We start from the raw sequence: 19,500 nt of genomic DNA, 5'->3' as shown, positions 1-19,500 counted from the left end.
GAATGGATATATGGAGAACGGCTGGGATTTAGGTTCCAGTGGGTTGCCAACTGTATTTACTAGAGACTACTAATAATAGTGAACAGACTCATTCCATTCCCACATCTCTAGGGTTTTAAAAATCCAGCAGAACCAGCAAAATACCTAAAGCTCAGCCAGTGAAATCTAGCCAAGTTTTGTAAAGATTACAATGGTAGTTTCAATTAAATATAAATCGTGCACTTTCAATGTACAATTTACTTAAAAGGAGTTATTTTGCCAAACCATAAATGTACCAATAACTAAACCAAAGAAATAGCAGTTTAAGAAATCTAAGTTTATAAGGTTTAGAAAAAACTTTCAGATATTTTTATTGCTTTTATTTAACCATGTGATTCATATTTAATCCTGGTTAGACTTAATTTATACATACATATCTTTATAGCAGGCTGTACACTTCTCAGAAGCGAATGGCTGGTCTATGTTAGCGCATTTGTTCAACAAGGGGCGGAGAGGGAGAGGTGTAGAGTACAACTCACTTGCATAATCTTTTGCATATATGAGAAAAAGTATGTCTCACATTATACCTACAAGAAATACATGGGTACTCATAATTCATATTATCCCGTAAAATTTAGAAGAGCATTCTGAGACTGTAAATGAAGGTAATTTATGTATAAAACCTCATCCATGAAGAATTTATTGCTATAGTAGGTATAATATGCTTTGGCACAGACTTCTCCCCTGAAACTAGTACTTGCAGATTTGAAAAAGGAACATACCTCGCAGGTTAAATTATAATCTGGTTTTATAGAAAACACATTATTATGAAGACTTTTGCATTTGAGAGCGCTAAAGACAGTTAGTAAGTTATTGTTCCATGGCTGTTGCTCACGGATGTGTGTAAACATCTTCACTATGTGAGCAGTCTCCTTAAAATCCACAGGGAGAGGTGGTTCTTGTGTCCTGTTGATTTTTGCTGGAAGACTTGGACATGCAGTGGCAGAAGTGAGGCCAAAGCAGGGCTGAGGTTGTATTGCAGCAACGTTGTGCCCAGTGTTGGGGAGATTTCGGCACCATCTCCTCAATGCTTGTGCAACGCATGCAGCTGGAACAAAGATATATTTCCTTCTGGTTGGATATGATTTATTTTTTTTCTTTTGAGCTTACATTGTGTGTATGTGCTTTTATAATTGTCTCTTTTTGACCCAAACACTTTTACATCCATGAAAGTTAATGATATGATACTAAAATCAAGGGAAAATAAACAGCCTATTGCTACTACAACTCTTTCAAATAGTACAAAGTAACCATAAAATAGGGAGTGATCTGGTTAACTGTGAAATATACCACTTAAATGCGTGTACCTGGGAATAGAGAGAAAGAGCTGCTAGCATGATGGGATTAGAGCAAGAGAAACTACAGAGCTTATTCCCACAAAAATGGACCAAAGCTACTGAGCATTGATATGGAACAGATAGGACCTTTAAATTCTTCTCTGAAAAACACACTGTTGTGTAGGGAAGCAGTCTATTAGGCTTAGATGGACAGCGAACGCTATCAGTTCCTCTGGGATTTAAACTAGTAATTCTAGGAAGTGTAGGTGTTTCAGGAAGTGCTTTTCTAAAATACAGTGATATTTCTTCCGGAGATAGGTCCTTGGACAGTATGCTTACACTTAGCCTTTTCTCTGTTGGCTTGCCCTACAGCAGAAATCCTAAACTATTGAGAGCAAAGACAGCTTCCTCTGCCAGGTGTATTAGACAGAATTACATCTCTGAAGAAAGAAGTAACTTCTCTCTTTAAAGTCACGTGATTTTTGAGGTCACTGAAGATTTATCACATCAAGGTATCGTTTTGCTACTAAGGAAAGCCTCAGTGAGCTTGCATCTGAAGTACTATGTTCAATTCTTTGCTTTTCCAGACGGATCTAGTGGAGTTAGAGATGATATCAAAAATTACAACTGAAATGATCAAGGGGAATGAAACAACTGTCATTTGAGGAGAGAGAAAAAAGGCTGGTACTCCAGTTTTGAGAAAAATAGATTTATCACTGGGGTTTACAAAATCATGACAGTGATGAAAAAGCTGAATGTGAAACTGTTGACCTCCAAATCCTGCAATGCAGGAACTAGAGGGCACTCAATGAAGCCAGTAGGAGATCAGGTTTAAAACAAGTAAGATAAAATACGCCTTAGTTTTCTGAAACTTCAGATAGTGAATTTGCTCCCACAGGAGGTAGTGAAGGCAGTGGTGGTATCAGCAGGTTCAAAAGGGATTAGACAATTTCACGGACAGCAGGACTACAAACAGACAGTAAAATTACAGTGTCTTGTAACTTCGTTAATGTAGCAACTGTGTTTGGGGAAGCCTGGGAGGAATGACTACCAAGCAGTCAGGCTTCTGTCTTTTCCCTAGCTAGCATCTCTAAATACCGTGCTGCTGCTGGAAACAGGATGCTGGTGCTGGACAGACCACTCGCCTGACCCTGCTGGGCATTTCTTATGCAATGCTAGCACCATTGTATGCTTTCCTTTGAATGCTCTGATTTCTTGCCAAATTCTTAAAATCAAGAAAAATTGGTAGCAAGCATGTTAATACTACATTGTTAATACCTGAAATATTAACGTGCTTCAAAGTCTGATCCATTGATAATCAAATGCCTGCCTGCTACTATACATGTTACTAACATGGCATTTATTTGGAAAATGTACAATTTGGAAAATGAATTTTAAGTTTGTATGTAAGTTTGTTTATTTTTCTTGGCAGTGAGTTTTAGTTATCCATGAAGTGAAAAGCCGTCCAGGTGCAGTGAAGCTGTATGGTGCCACAAGTACTCCAGCAGGAAGGTGTGCAGGACAGGTATGCAGGAAGCTGAGTAGGAGCAGTTCCTTCACACTGCCATACTGTGCGCTACTGAGATGTCTTTGTGCTGGTTTGAAGTAGGCCAAGCTGAGAAGATGAGACAGAAGAGGGACTTTGGGCTGACCACGTACATGGGTGGGGCCCAGAGCTTGGGACTTGGTCCCCATTCCAGGCCCTGGGCTTTAGTGCCACCACAGAGCTGCAGTGACATCCCTGTGGGCTGGGGCTTCCTCCTCACACACTGTTTGGTGCCTGCCCCTCTCCTGATCACTCAGTCAAAGCCAAAGTACTTAGGCTACTGCTTTTTATATAGTACCTAGCCTTTTTATTATTTATATCAATGTATTTGTAAATGTATTTGGATATTACTTCGTTATCAACATCTGTGGCATTTAGAGGGGACCTGCAAATAGTGGAAAACAACACTAATTCATTTAAGTATAGTATATAGAAAAGTTCTTCAAAAAGTTTTATCTGTGTATGTTTTACTTTTTGAAACGTTAAGCATGTCAACAAAAATATGCTCTGTTTTAATTAGAGGATGTGTTGGATTTGGGGTGTTTTTTTACATGCATACTTGTATTTGTGTTGCTCTTCTACTCTGGACACTTTCAGTAGAGACTCTTACAAAAGCCATACCGGTGCAGTTTAGGTCAGTTCATTGTGTCTAAGGAAACTGGTAGTGGTGTTCTGTTAATGAGAAATCCAGTGTAAAGAAATCTGCACTAGTGGTCTCAGATGTGCTGTTGGGAAACATGTTTGGGGTTTAATCAAGAGAAACAGGGTGCTTGGTTCTTAAAAGTATTTTTTTTTCCCGTTTCAGTTAAATAAATGTTAACATGAATGAAGAGCTTAAAACTGTCTGACTAAAACCTCAGCTAACTGAGTCCTGGTTCTGTGAGCATTTTGATGTAATTGTCCTTTTTGTTTTCCAGTTTTCCGGAGAGGTACTTCAGCTGTAGGGCAAAAATAAACTAAAGAAGCCTTTTAAGTCTTCTTCACACCTACATGTATTTATGCGTATTTTTAGTCACTATTTACTGTTTGCAAATTTATCTTGATGTGAAAAAAAAAAAGTTTCAGATGTATTGTTCTCTTAGCAAAGATTTGACCCTCATCTTTACAGACACAATTTCACCATTTTCCTATCAGCCTTTAGTTCAAAGGAGCACTTCTAAGCATGCAGGCAAAAAAGAGTTCTATTGTATAAAATAGAGATGTGTGTTTTATATCACGGGAGTTTAGAGAACAATGCAAAGGTCAATTGTGTTGCTTGCTCTCCTGTCACATGATGTGGGTGTGTATATGAATGCATCCCTGGAATTCCACTGTGGGATCTGCATCTTTGAAGCTGATGCTAAAATTACTGCCGAGGCTCTTCCAAAGGCGGATACTGATAGAAGATTCAATGAAATCGAAGGTCGCCAGTCTGGTAGGCGTTGAAAGATACCTGGCTATGATACTATTTCTGATTTAATAATGCGAATGGGAGGCTAGCCCTTTGTAATAATTAGGACTAATTACTGAAGAGGTGTTGACAGATGGGCTAAGAGGAAACAAACTGCCTTTATCCAGTGGCTTAGAGTCAGATTACTAGTCTTGTGTTATCTGTTTCTCAGAAAGTAGAAGCTTCAATCATTCACTAAGTCTTCAAAGGGGAAAGGGATCCTAACAATATACAGGATTTGGGATGAAGCTATGAAATACGTCTTTGACTCAAAATGGCTAAATTAATCTCCTTTCTGTAAATTATCATACTTTTAAAGTTTTAGTTACAGATGGAGAATCTGATTATAGTCTTGAAAAATAAGTGAAATCAGTATTGATGACTGTCCTGTTGTTGTGTTGTTGCTGGACTGTCCTGTTGTTGTTTGTTGTTGCTGCTCCTGCTCATGGATTAGCCTATGCTTGGTTCCTTGCTCTGTTAATAATCTTAATATGGATCCTTTGTTTCCCTTTTATGCTGTGCTTATTATCCACCTGAAAACGAGACAAGGGAAAATACTTAGTAATCTCTTACATTGTCTTTGTTTTATGCAGATGTCATATCTGTTTCTCAGCAGAAAATATGTCTGTCAAATGACTACAGTTACTTACTTTTTAGGAGACAAGATCTTGGATATTTTAGGAAGAAAAACAATTACAGATATAATTGTGTTTACTGAGGAATTACTCATTGATGTAGGATTTCCTTAAAAGTATTTTTTTTCTCTCCGTAAGGAGATGGTGTCCATGCAGTACATCTGGATGAAGTAGACGTGTATATCTGATATGAATGGAGTTAGCAGAGACATTCAGGGGTTAATCCTATGTCACTAGAATGAGTGCTCAATGTGACTTACTTTAGGCAAATGATTTAAAAGTCCAGCAGCCCTCCATCTTCTCAGATGACCGCTTTAAGTGCATTTCTTCCCACCCTCCACCATATATAGGTCCTGTTTTTGCTGAGAAGTACCAGATACATACAGTTGCCTTGAATTGCAGTTATAAGATGAGGTAGCTTTCAATTATTTATTTACTTTTTTAACAAAAGGGGCCTTTTAATTAGTGTTTAAATATTTATAACAGTTTTCTTGTGCTGTAAAATCGGTTATACTTTGATCTAGATTTTCTGGTTTGAGATAATAGGGCTGGTAAAAGTTTTCCTAATGAATTTGGTCAGAACGTGACATAATCTGATTATCTGATGAAAGATTGACACTTCAGTTCCTGACAGAATAAAAGTGCCGTACAATAGGGGGGCTATTCAGCACACATTCAAAGTCTGGGAGTTCAAGTTCAGGTACTGCAGAATTGTTCAAAGTTTCAAATTAAGGCGGTGAAACAGTTTTGCATTTTTCACTATATTTTTGGTCAGGAGTAGTTTATCTTGGATGTCAGGAGTAGTCTGAAGTTACGTGTGTAAACCATGTGAACTCTGTTCTGGAACTTTGTTTTTTTTTTTTTCTCCATTTGTGTTATTCCTTATACAGAAAGACGAACTGATCAGAACATCGCACACGTAGCAAACAGTCAGTAATAGAGACTGGGAACTGAGCATCATCAGCATTCAGCTGGTGTTCAACTTGTGACCAGCTTTTGACTGGTATCCTTCACATTTTAATAATTTAACTGTTTAATATATGATTAGCCTTATTTCAGAGTGTTGGAGATGAGAACATATTTAATTAATGCATCCTCCATGCTTATGCAAAATGGATATAGACTTACATGATCAAACTGGCATGAAAGAGCAATTGTGGGTTTGTATCTAAAGCATAAGCTTAGCCTAAACTGTTAAAATAAACATTTTTTTTTATTTGATATTCAGGTAATATTTGCCTTGTAAATGTCATTCCTGTTTGCACTGGAATTATAGCGATTCTTACTAGATTTCTAGGGCTAATTTTCTCTCCAATAGCTTGGCTTATCCAAATGACATTTGTTTATACTGTATTGGGTTGGAATCCTAATAAACAAGTTATTAATCAGGCTTGAATTTTGGGGGGTATTTCATAGCATAAAAATACTTCATAATGTGTAACTCTGACTCACATATATAACTCTTAGGCTTTCCTTTGTTTAAATATTATATTGAAAAGGTTGTTGGAAAAAATAAAACGTATGTACCAAGTGGTATGGTCTTTAGTGAAACACATATTGAGAATATAAACAAAGGAGGGTGGGTGGACACAGGTACAATATTCTGATATAAATGTATTTCCCACTGTGGCAATTCTGGTAAAGTATTTAGCCTGGTCAGGTAAGAGCAGAATCGTTTTTCTTTTAATGAACATGCATTTTGTGAGTGTGGTGAGTAGTTTTCTTTTTCATTCTATGAAATGTAAACTGCCTGATTAAATTAAAAGGAAGTATTTCAGAAAGCACTGTCAGAGCTCAACTTGCAATGTGTTTTAATGTAATTGGTTACCTTTGTGAGGTGTCTCACTCTTGGTAAGGCATATAGGGAGTTACTTCACAAGCATTAGAAAGTGTACAGACACAAACACAACAAGTAGTAGTTTAAAAAGTACCTAAAAAGTACATTGTTTTCATTGTGTCTTCATAAGAGTCACTGCTCAGCATTTCCTCCCACCAAAAATGCAAGAATTGAATTTCAGGGATGTTCTTGTTCGAAGAAACTTGAGGACTTCTAACTGTAAGTGACAGTATTTTTTACTTCAGGTGTGGCCAAATCAAAATAAAATACACTTCTAATAATTCCGTGTGCAATAAAATATTTGTATGCGTTTCTGTTTTACCATTGTTAAATCCAAACAGAATAGAGTAAGGAACGGTTTAATGTTCTTTGGTTTTAGTTGAATATAAGGTAATGATGCAAAATTAAAATACAGTGTCTTGAAAAACTTACTGAGATATTAAAATGAATGTAATTTTAAGATAAGTATGAAAATGGGTTTTGGCCTTTTTCTACCTTATTGTTGATGTATCGGGCCAGATCCCAAGCAGAACTCAGTGCTAATGGAAATTACTCCATTTCTAGCAGCTCTGGACTTGGTCCTGTACATCAGGAATCAATTGATAAGTCATGTGCGATGTATTTTAGATGTATAGGTTAATTTCCTATAGGTTATTTTTTATTATGCAATATCATGTTACATATACATTTCCTTAATTCCAAAACCTCTTAAGTTATATTTCACACTTTGATGAGAAAAGTATAGAAGACAAAATGTCATCTGATGTGTATTGTGTTTCATGTTCCTATGCCCTGTGGGAGGAAAAGAAAAGTAATAGAACAGACAAATAAATAAACGTGGTGTTGAAACTGGCATGACAGTTTCTGCTCTTGCGCAACAGAACTGCAATCAATTTATTGTCTTCATTGGTCAAATGCCAGAGTAACAGTATAATATTATACAAGAGTAGATTAATTAAAGTAATTAGAACAGAATAAATTAAATAATCATACAAGTTTGTCATGGGAAAAATATGTGTTTAGAATTAATTAGTTTTCAAATAAAGTGATATTTTAATTGCTCAGAGTTACAGAATCTTTAATTGCAGACACACAATTCTGGCCCAAATAACTTCAGTTGCTGTAACAGCTTGATATATTTCTTCTCTGTCAATTCTTTTTAATAGTTTGTTACTAAACAAGATTATTGCAGGAAATGTCTGCTAAAATGTCTGGAAGATGTTTAATTAAGCCCATGCTATCTGAGGACATTATTAGCTCTTGGAACCAAAAGATTTGTAGCTGATGCTGCACTAGGCAGCACCCCTAATTAAGGAGGAAGGGCAGACAGAGCCCTGTGGCTGACAGATTGCTATGCATGGCTGAACTAGAGGCTACTCAAAACACGCTTTTGATGGTCCTTGGCTTATCATTTTTCTGCTAGGTTACCATGATTTATCGAGTGTACAAACTTAAATTCATTTTAGGTCTGATGGTATGGTACAGTGAGGCTGTTGTATAAATCCTTCTTATATTGTGCAATCCTTCTTATATTGTGCATTTTCACATTCTTCAGATCTGGCATTTGTAGTCCCCTATGTTTTTGTTTTTTTTTTTTTTCCTTTGCCATACCTTTATGGGAGGGTGTGTCGCAGAGCTCAACTACTGTGTGCTTTTGTGTCTGCTTGCTTTCTCCAAACGAGGTTGGCTGTAGTTACATCATTGCACTTTATCAAGCAATTAATGGTTTCAGAAAGTAAAACATATGGGTGTCTTCCCTTGTCTGCGAAGTGAACCTGTTTATGAAACACTAGAATTTCATCTGCTTCAGCTGTATTTCGATGATGTATTTTCAACTCCTTTATTAAAAGCTAGTGCAATGACATTGTGAGGCAGGAGCTCTCATGTTTTCAGTCCCCATATTTTTTGGCATAAACGTATCCATGATATTTTGCTGTCTCCAAAATGTTTACTTCAGTAAGATTTGCAGTGCCCAAAATGTTTAACTGTGTTAAAAAAGGTCAACCAGCTGATAGCTGAAGGCGAATATGTCAGAATGAAAGACTGAAAAAAAATTATCAGTCCGACACAGTGGGAGTATTAGAATGATTAATGTTTATGTTAATTTATGGCTTTTACATATTGATTAATAGCTTTTTGTTTCAGTGACCAAAATGTGTAAGTGGCAATGAGATCCATATGCTAACTCAGTGTCTTTCAAATAATTACAGTCATTCTTAGTTTTGTTCCCATGTTGAATCTATGTTTTCATATGGAAGATAATTATTATACAGTGACTTAAAAAATTGCAGATGGGAGTATTTGAAAGTGAACCTTAAGACAAAAGCCTAGGTTTCAGCCTTCCTGAAGGCTGCACATTGACACTTATATACATTTTTCTTGCAAACTTCATTACTTAAAATCATAATATATTGTGGTTTAGCATCTTTCAGTTACGGGATGCTTAGAGACAAAAAAAGATACAAACACTTTGTGAGGAGCTATTATCTTAGTGGAAATCATTAAGAATGTGTTCCATTGCAAGATGGTTATTAGTCATTTTCTTTTCTGCTCCCATAAGACTTCTTGGCATATCACCAATTGCTGATAAGCAATTTTGTTTTCTATCTGTCCATTGACTTTTACAATTAAAATGCGGAAACTTCCATCATTCATTGTGTAAATGTTAGGAGACCAGGCAAGTTTGGGGAAGCTCCTGAGAGAGGATGAACTCCTAACCTCCCTCAAAGTCAATGGGAAATGGGGGTTCTCAGCACTTCTCAAAATGAGACTTTTTCTTGAAGTGTGTTTGTGAGCAGGCAGTCATTGATAGCCATTAGAAATGACTTGGTGACCATGTAGAATGAAAGCTCTGACAGCATTTAGTTGTCAGTTGTAATGCTGCCTGTGTGGCAACAGGCTTATGATATCAGTTAATAGAAGATTGTATACTTTGCATTCTCTTTGACACTGAGGTGTCTCTGTAAGTTTTGCAAGCAAAATCATTCTATCTAGAAATCTGTCTACACTGTGTAGACACTATATTCTTAAGAGCAGGCACACTAGTGAGTGCTTCCAGTCCACTCTTGTGATTTTTTTTGTTGTGTTAGGTTTCAAAGACAATTACAAATACACATCAGTATGCTTAATTGCTCCTTTGGTTGTCATAGATAGGAGGCAGTAATATGGAAAAATAACCAATTTTAATAGAAAGCATTGATTCTTCTAAAAATTGAGTGCTTTATTAATACCTCTTGTTGGTTAAATCAGAATTTTCTACAAATTCTAATTTCTGCTTGAAATCAATTTATTGATTCAAAGATATCTACTGATTTCTATTTTCCAATTTAAATAATTTTTTTCTTTAAAATTAGCCTTAACGAAATCATAAAATTACAGTATAGTTTATATCTACATTTAGCACCAAAGGTTGCAAATGGAGCTTTAAACTGAAAGAGTAACGCTGGTGTTAGTTGACTGATGAGTGAATTTTCACATATATTCCAAGGCTCTGACCTATGCAACAGTTTGTGTAGCACTCTCACATCCCTTGACCTGTGCAGGCACTTGCTGTATGAGATTTCCCTCTGATTCTGCTTTTACTAGTGTGGGTGTCAGCCTTTGCACACAACAGACACATCATGTGTTTCAGGACTGGGGTCCCTTTCAGAAATCAGGCTGCCTGGCTTTTGATTTGGAATTTGAATTGGCCTTTTCATTTTTCCCTAAGTGTTTTGTACGTGCTAGCTTGCTACACGATACAAAAAGGCATTTCTTTGTACAGTCAGTTATTTTTTACCCAGGTGCAAACAGATTTCTTCAGAAAGTTGTCTTGCAAGTTCCTTCTTTATTGCTGCCTACATTGCAGCAACCAGGGATGTGATGTCTAAGATGTCTCCAAGACCAGCTGTGCTGTGGCACTGTAATCCAGTGCAGCGCATCGGGTGCTGCAGGGACGCCTGTCACTCTGGCTCGCCAGAAGGCAATAGTTGGCTGGACAGGGAGTGGCCACGGTGGTCCCAGGCAGCCCTTACAAGGGTGTTTGCTGGGCAAAGGATGTTTCACTGCTGTGAAACCCAGCTGTCTGCAGTGGCTGGAAGCTTGGGAAAACTGTTTGGGAAGCTCATACTGTAAGGGCTGCCTGCTGTATTTTAACACTGGAGATTGTAAATGTAATGGAATGAACAAAATTTTTTGTGCTGCATTATTAATTTGATGGGGTCTTTTATTTCCACTGACTTCCTCTACAGGCACAGCCAGTGACCCACTCTGAAAACACAGCTGCGCACTAGAACTAAGCTATGGAACGTGGCAGAGTGTCACAAAACCTCTGAGTGCAGGTACGCGCAGAAATGCAGGCTAAAAAGGGGCTTTGTATGAATGAAAAAGAAACAGCATGGAAAGGGGGAAGATCAATTTATTCACATCTTTCCCAACTCATTCTTTGCTCTGATTTTTCCTTTGGGAGGGTGGCACCTGGTAGACTAGGAATTTTCAAAAAATAACAGGGATTTCATATATCTGGTTGTGAGCACACCTGGATGTGTTGAATTTTTGTAGTAGTAATTATGTCTGCACACCTGCTGGTTTCAGTCCCAAATCAGTTTGCCAGACATGCCTAGAGAGATTTATTTCCCCTATACCTGAAAAAGTTCTTACTGTGGAGTTTGTACTGTCGTGAACGAGCCTACAGAAAAAGAGGATTTTTTCTTGTCTTTGTTTGAACCCTTGGTATCTCAAACTGAACTGTGGAGTTTGCAGGGGGAGGAGGGTGTTTGGATGATATTTTAATAGCAATTTGTTTTTGCTTCGATGTGTGATAGAAATGCTAGTGACAGGAGTGGGAACAGGAGAGTTGCTGAATTCTGATGGAATTTTTCCTGTGGGAATCTGTTAATGTTTTTAATTCTCTGAGAGATTTTTCTAAGGTAATCCTTTTGACATTTACATATTTTAAATGACTCTCATTAAATAAAAGCTTAACTTTTTTATATCAAATGCTGAAGTGATGATACTGGAATACCACTGCATAGAAATTCAAATGGCTTGAAGATTATTCCAGTTGCAACCTAAACAAAATAAGCTTCATAAAGGATATTAATAGTGAATTGTTCTTTAAAGTAATGTAATTTTGAAGGAAATTCAAATGTTCTGGCATTTAGCAGAAGCATATTTTGCTGTACAAAACCCTTTTAGTGCCCAATGTTTGCTGTGTTTAGCCATTTGCTAACTGAAATGCTGATTTGAACAGCTGGGTTCTCCACTCGTGGCTTGTTTAGCAATTTAATCTGTGCAGGAGCCCAGGGGTTTGCAGCACACCTTGTGAAAAATACCTTCAGTTGTTTGTATCATACTGGAGTGTAGCTTAACCTCTAAAAGAGGATCCTGCTACCGCACAGGGAAGGCTAGAAGAAATCAAAAGTGGGACATCTTTTAAGAAACAAGACAAGAGAATGGTGATGGGGTATTTCATCTCTTACTGGTGATTTCCTCTTGCGAACAAATTATGCCTTAAGCAAAACCATTCATATATTTTAATGTGCTTACATAGGTGGCAGGAACCAGAGCATGAGGATATCTCAGGCGCAAACGTAGGATGCTTTTAAATGAAATTTCTTCTGTAGGTTGCAATTTGCTAATTCAAGCCCTTGAGCCAAATTTTGATCTCAGACCAGCCTAAATACTAAGTAAATTCATTTAATTAAATTTGCTGTAGATATCCCCAGTTAACAAGAACAGATTGGTCTCCCTGAGGCTAGATGGAGTTAACAAGAAAATAAATGTTGTGCTAATTAGAGAACTCATTTTCAAACACCTGGGGTTAAACTTTAAAAAGTCCTAGAGATTTAGGCTTGAATGTTTATTTGGAAATGAGTCTTTTGCTTCTAAATCACTTGGGCACTTTTGAAAAATTTACCCAGGGGCTTTAATGCTCACACAGGCATCGTATTTATCATGTTTGGAGCCGTCTGTCTTAGCAAAGCATGGTATAAATATTGTCTGTTAGTATACTGCAGTGTAGTTCCTTATCCATAAAAGTAAATTGGAGACAGTGAGCTGCCTGGTGGTTGAAGGTAGGCTAAATGTCCTATTTGTGAGGCGGCTAATGTGTCAGTAAGAACAGATTGATGCTTTTTTGGGGGGGTTTAAGGGACCAGTGTACACAATTTCCATCCATTTGAGTCCTTGGGGGACTTTTTGCTGATTTAGGTACCTAAGAACTTTTATTAAAATTTTGCTCTTAAGTGACTTGTTCAAGCTTATACATCCATGGACGTGGAAGGCAGCAGAGATGCATTTTTATAGTTGCAGGAAGAAAAATGAGACACTTAATACTGTTGTGCTGCCATTCATTTGCTGATTCATGATAGGAAGTAATAACAAGTCATATCAATATGTCCCATAAAAAACAACATAGGTTTAATATTAAGCTCAATTTCAAGATTTGCCTTTCTGATCAGTAAAAAAGCAAGCAAAGATCCAGGCTGCAAGGAGTAAAAAGTCACTTGATTTGCTTATAGATTGAAAATATGTTTTCATAGTTGTTGTTGCTATTTTGTTTTTTCCTTTTCCTGTAGCCAGTCCGAAGATTTTTCTGACATACTATCCTTGTAAAGACATGCATTCGTAGTGTCTGTTTCATGCCAGGTAAAACCCTCCCTGTAGCCAGGCACACACTTGGTATCTGTCAGCAAAAGCTTTTGTGTCAGTAATTAGGAAAATGCTATTAAAAACCTGCCTTGTTATCCCAGGTAGCCTTTGGTTTGACTCAGTTTTGTTTTGTCTTCCTTGCTAGTACAGTAACCCAGGATCGTTCCACTGTGAAGAGGGACCTTGCTCCTCTGACAAGCCACCTAGCTACTACATGTGGTTCTACAAAGTGTCACTTTGAGGATGACAGCATACTGCTGGAGAGTCCAAAAAGGTGACCTCTGGTGACAAAATTCGTAATCCAACAGGTTTATAACACAGGCAAAGCATGTTACTGACAGGCACATGGGAGCTGGATCTCACCATGGGGGCAAACCTGTGCAGCATGTAATCATCTGAAAATTTGCTCCAGCTGAGCATCTAGATCATCAGACACTATCATAAAACAGATGAGTCAGGGCACTAAACCATGGAGGTTATCCACATCACTAGTCCTAAAAGATAATTGTGTTTAATTAGGACCTATAGATACCATGGTGATTAGTGATCTATAAACACCAAAGGTAGACGTGCAAATGAGGTGCAATAGCAAGTGCATCCATTAAACACAATTCAAAAGCTGCTGAGGTGAATTGACAATTGAAAATCGAGCTTTTACCATGTAACTTGTAGCTCTACCACTCTGTTCTGGTTCTCTGCAATTCCTTTGCTGTGAGCCAGCAGGCATAAAACCACCTGCTGATCTTACCCTACTGGATTTGGAAAACTTCTTGTTTAATCTGGTCCAATATATGCATGAATGGGAAAGAGTGATTACAGTTGGCATCAGTTGTGACAAAGCTGCCCTTTTCAGTATGAAGCCAGGTCAGAAAGGTAGAAGCACAAATAGGCACAGAGAATAAATTCACAGAGAAGGCAGAAAAAATTTAAAGGTGAAAACTCTTCTTGTAATGCATGCTATAATGCAATTTCCAATTAATTGCAAATCAGAGTTGTAGCAGCTGCTGGTTACATTGCCCTTGCACAAGTCTGGAGGGTCATTTGTCGCTAGTCAGAACACGGGGAAGTTGTCCTTGTCCTCTGGTGACTGTGCAGGAACTGCCTGCAGAGATCCAAACATGAATGGTCTTTTTTTCTGCTGCAGAAATCCTTTGTAAAGGTGCCAAATCAGTAAGAGTGTGCCTAATCAGATCATACAAATTATCTCTGTTAGTTCATAATACATTGTTCTTCACATTTCCCATGTTAGACTGGGCAACATGCTTCCCCAAATGCTTGTCGTTTTCTTTGCTGACTTGGGCCACATTTGAACCAATGACATAAAGCTGAAAGCATCCATCTCTATTGATTCTTTGGGGAATACAAACCCCTTGGAATAAAATGTATAGCACAGTAGTCAAGTTAGGGTGAAATAATGCATTTCTTTTTTTCAAGTAACCATGCTTGGAACCAAAAGTTCAAGCACTTGAGAATAATGGCAATCCTGTGTAAAAATGATTGTAGCTCAGATCTCATCTGAAATTCTTTTCACTGCAGTGATCTTCTGCAAATGGTTGTGGGTACAAAGCTGAGAAATGGCATTTTTATGGGGTGGAAAGGGTAAGACTTGCCAAGAGGCTAAGTGGAATGATAAATTGCTTGCCCACTGAAATTCTGGATATCCAGTTTCTTGCACTTAGTACCTGCTCCTTTTTGCAGCAGGGAGAGCAGCTGAACAATTTTGTATTTACAAGTATGTGCATACACAGGGACAGCTCAGCACTTAGCTAGCTTAAAAGGGAATCATTACCTACTGTCAAAAAGCAGATTTGATAGATGCTTGATCAGTCAAAGTTAGGAGGAAATACTTCCACAGAACTTCATGGGAAATAGAAATAGCATCCAATAATGGCAATTTGAAGAGGAAGGTAACTAAGCAAAGCAAATGTCCTGGTCAGAATATATTTAGAGTTACGATTTCACATTAGGCTGTCTTACCCTCTATGATACCTGTGTCATCTTGCTCCCCCAGTGCATTGCATGGATGGCTCCGCCACCTCCGGATCCGCAGTTTGTGCTGCGAGGCACCAGTGCTGCAGTCCACGCTCTGCATTTTTCCTGTGGAGGCCAAGAGCCTGATGTCCCCATTCTTTTCTCTGGGTAAGTAAATCAGGATTTCTGGCTAAGCTGAGCATCATACAGACGTGTCTTTTGAAAATAAAGTATATTATTTAGATAAATTATATCTGGAGAAAACAACAAAATTAATGACTGGCGAATGACGGGTGCGTTATATTTGTATATACAACTTCAGTATTAAGGTGAGGGGAGGAGGAAAATATCAGACAGTCTTATCAGATTGTGTGCAATGGTCACACTAAAAATAATCTGTTGTTACTGGCAGGTCTGAGAATGGGCTTATCAACGTCTGGAACCTAAAAACACGCAGAGTGGACAAAGCACTGGATGGCCATGGAAGAAAATCTGTCTGCTGGGTGGAAACGATGGATGGTAAAGACAGGCTCCTCAGGTTAGCAAAGGCAAAAAGCAATGGAAATTATTCTTGCTTCTGTTATGTACCTGAGTTATAAAAAAAGGAGTTTCTTATTTCTGGAGTCTGTTCAACACATATAGAAAATGTACAAAAATACAAAAATCCAGAAAAGATGAAGAACCAAAGGTGGAAAAAAAATATACAATTGATTTCTTTATTTACGCATGTGGCTACACCTGTATCAAAAAGAAATTAATTCTATCCTTTTTCATTGTAGTTTCATTGGGTCTGTAGCATCCTTGTACTGAGATCATGTGAGGTCTCTGGGTAAAGGAAATGAACTTGGATATGAAGTTAAGTGCTTCACAACTGGTTCTCAGGGACTATCAAATTTGATACAGTTTATAAGTAGAGGAGAGAGGGAGAAAAAGTAGGGAAGGAAGAGAAGAACCAGAGGTGGAATGGTGGAAAATGAGCAAGAATGCTGAATTGCACGCCTGTGTTGCAAAATGTCTTGCGTTCTCATTTAGTGAGGGAAGGTTGGGAAGATTTGTGTACTTTGGATTAGACAGGTGATCTAGAGTAGAGTGAATGCCAAAGCGTCTGTATGACTAGGAGGTGTTCTGACATGTTTATCTAGAGAAGACATCTCTTATAATATACAGTGGAACTCATTAGCATTTATATTTATCTACTTAAGTACAATTATCAACACTCTCCCCCATAAAATCCTATTGAATGAGCATTGTTTGTATAATTATAGTTTTTCATTACCTCTATTTTTGGTGTATATTTATAACAGTTCACATAGCAGTGCAATTCTAGGACAGCACTTACCTGTATTTTTTGTTACTCTGTTCTAAAACTAAATCACCACAATTTCTTGCAGTACCACATTGTTTGTATGCCCAGTACCATAAATGTTTTCAGTTTGTCACTCAGCTGAACAGCAGATGGGAGTTCCTGTACTGATGTTGAAGAAGACCTAATTGGTCAGATTCGCATCTACCCATTTTGGTTACATACTTCTGTCACGTGATACTGCTAATTAAAAGAAGAAATAGATGAGGGATTTTTGATGACTCTTTGTCCCAGGTGATGACACAAGGGTAGGCATCCTGTGCTACTGTAGTCTGTGAACTGGGCAAACTAGAGCTTCTCCGCAGCGGTAATTTGTTCCAGAGAAGTGGAATCACATAAATATGTAGCAACTGATGCTGCGCCCTTTGAGTGGCGTCCTTGGCTTTACTGCCTGGGACAAACCCATGGACTTTTCTGTGGCATGGAGAGGGGTGCACGAGTCTGTGCTTGACTGGGCTGCACTCGTACATTGGTGGTGCCGCTGCAGCCACCATTTTTTCTTTTTTGGATGTTTCAGCTGCAGTGTTTTATTGTGTAATTCCTGCTGCTTGCCAGTCCCTCTCCTGTTGTGTCTTCATACACAGACAGTTATAGCAGTCTTCTTTGCCCTCCCCGTGGCTGTGGAAGTTGACCACTGAATGACTGTTGCTTTTCATTTACCTTTGTGGTCTTTCTTGTCTTGCTGTTTGTCTTTCAGCTGTCAACATGCCTGATAAACCCATTTCATTGCTAGGGCGAAAGAATATTAAATGTGCTATTCTGTGGATACTTTTGATTTCCTTTAAATTAGTTGTAATCAATGTTAACATGTAAGTATAATGAAAATATTCAAATAATCATAAAAAATGATAAATATTTGCACATATAGCATATCTGTGTTTGATCAAGTGTCTCTTTGTAAGAAAACATGGCTAACTGTGACTGCCATGTATCTGACTGACTCAGGTCCTCCCTCCTGCTGGTAACTTTAAAACCTACTGTCCTGTTTTGCAGCCAGTAGGAGCATACAATCTCAGTGATACCAAGTTAGCACACGTTTCATGAAAGACCCTATTAATAGACATACAGAAGCCGTATTAAGCTCAGCCCTTACTACATGTTGAAGACCCAAATTTGAGATACCAACCTGCAGGAAGACAGGTTTTCTCAGTCCTGCTCTTCACAGAACAACTTGTTTTATTGTAAAAGCCAGGGTCGTGACCAGAGGATCTGCCTGTGGGACTTAGCAGAGGGACGGACTTCAGTGATGGATTCTGTCTTCACGGAGAATGTGGGATTCTGCAGATGTTCTCTGTTAAAGGTGGCACAGGGACGCTGGCTAATGGCCATGGCAGCCAAAGCCCTGGACGAGGTAGGAAATACTTCTTTTTCTGGTGCTTGGGAGATTGCTTTTGTTTCTTAAACTGGAAAATTCTGAAGAAAGTTCAGAAAGTTCTTCATTGCTTTCAAATACTCTGCTCAAGAGAGGGCAGCACAAGGAACCTTCAGGGGTTCTAATCACTAGTACCTGCCAGGAAGATGACTGAATTATATAACTCACGCTCCAATAACAAGGATACCACCCCAAGTTTTGTCTGACATTTAAGTATTTGCAGCTGCTGCTGGTCTTTCATGTGCAGGAGCTTTGAAAACTCCTCTGGTGCTGCTGCTGAATGCTGTTAAAGGGGAAAACAGTCCTTCTGGGAAACTAATGGTCAGAAAGTCTGTCATCAGATGGCGGTACTCATCTTCCATCTCTAGCTGAGAGTCGTGTCTGGTGAGAAGAGGGGAGGTGCAGGTGATTTGTAATGTGATACGTGGTCTTTCACCTCAGGCTAATTCTTTAACTGGTACTTCGGCTGGAAATAGTTGAATTACTATTAGCGGCCAGAGGTTTGCATGGTTTGAAATAATTGTAGGGTTCATTTCAGTTCCTACTGGATAAGTCCACATCTAATACCCATTATCACACCAATCATTGACTGACAGCTTTATTGGCAGTTTCAACTTCTGTTTTGTAGAAATCGTATTTTTTGTTTTCTTTGAATTACTATTTGAGGACGTTCTGCAAAAATAAAATAATTCAGATGCTTGACATCAAAATACCAAAAATACAAAAAAAAAAAAAAAAAAAAAAAAAGAAGTGGCATAAATAAATAAGAGAAATATTGTAGCTTATTGCAAGCTGTCTGTGAATGTAAAAAGTCACGAGCTTTTCTGGACCCTAGGATGCATATCCTGAAACTGAAAGTTACACTTTCTATATACTAAGTAATATGTGGGAATGATGCCTGTATTGCAAGAAAATAAGAACTTTTTATTGTTCAGAAACTAACCATATATTTAAGTACTTTGTTGGATCACAGCCAGAATGCTCAGCATTTTACAGAACCGAGTAAGCCCATAAAAACAACCACTGTATCTATAAATAAAACTACTCCAAGGCCCATATATTGTGATCAAACAAGGAACTACCTCCATTTTACAGAAGTGTTCAATAATATTTAACTTTAGCAAAATTGAAAAGTGCACTCTTGTATCAGGTGGAGAAGCGTTTGTTTCAGGCAAAGAGTACACACATGTTCTGTTCATGAAGAATTAAATAGTCATCTAATCCAAAGAGGAGATGTTTTACGCCAATGTCTCTTACAGCTCATCTCTGTTTTATTTTCATTTGTTCGCTTGGGTCCTGCAAACTGATAATGATTTGGTGTCTCCTGAGGTAAAAGAATCCCACTCTGTGTATGAACCTTTACATTAGAACTGTGTCAGGTTTCAATAAATTCACATACTC

General features: G+C 38.0%; 1 protein-coding gene across 9 annotated transcripts in view; it reads left to right on the top strand.

The window, feature by feature from the left end:
- Positions 1-19,500, top strand: part of GNB1L (G protein subunit beta 1 like) — a 41,713-nt gene that overhangs the window by 9,143 nt on the left and 13,070 nt on the right. For 2 of the 9 annotated variants that reach the window (XM_040576683.1, XM_040576685.1), the window contains exons 2-6: positions 10,993-11,082; positions 13,539-13,667; positions 15,405-15,532; positions 15,777-15,902; positions 17,916-18,078. In XM_040576683.1, the coding sequence (XP_040432617.1) occupies positions 15,417-15,532; positions 15,777-15,902; positions 17,916-18,078 (405 nt within the window). In that variant the 5' untranslated portion in view covers positions 10,993-11,082; positions 13,539-13,667; positions 15,405-15,416. Of the gene's footprint in view, positions 1-2,748; positions 2,842-10,992; positions 11,083-13,538; positions 13,668-13,723; positions 13,781-15,404; positions 15,533-15,776; positions 15,903-17,915; positions 18,079-19,500 lie in introns of those variants that run through there. The other 7 variants (XM_040576686.1, XM_040576682.1, XM_040576688.1 and 4 more) reach the window with 7 other exon arrangements.

This window comes from Cygnus olor, chromosome 17 (genome assembly GCF_009769625.2).
Source record: "Cygnus olor isolate bCygOlo1 chromosome 17, bCygOlo1.pri.v2, whole genome shotgun sequence".
Taxonomy (NCBI): domain Eukaryota; kingdom Metazoa; phylum Chordata; class Aves; order Anseriformes; family Anatidae; genus Cygnus; species Cygnus olor.
This window is presented reverse-complemented; position numbering and strand designations above follow the sequence as displayed.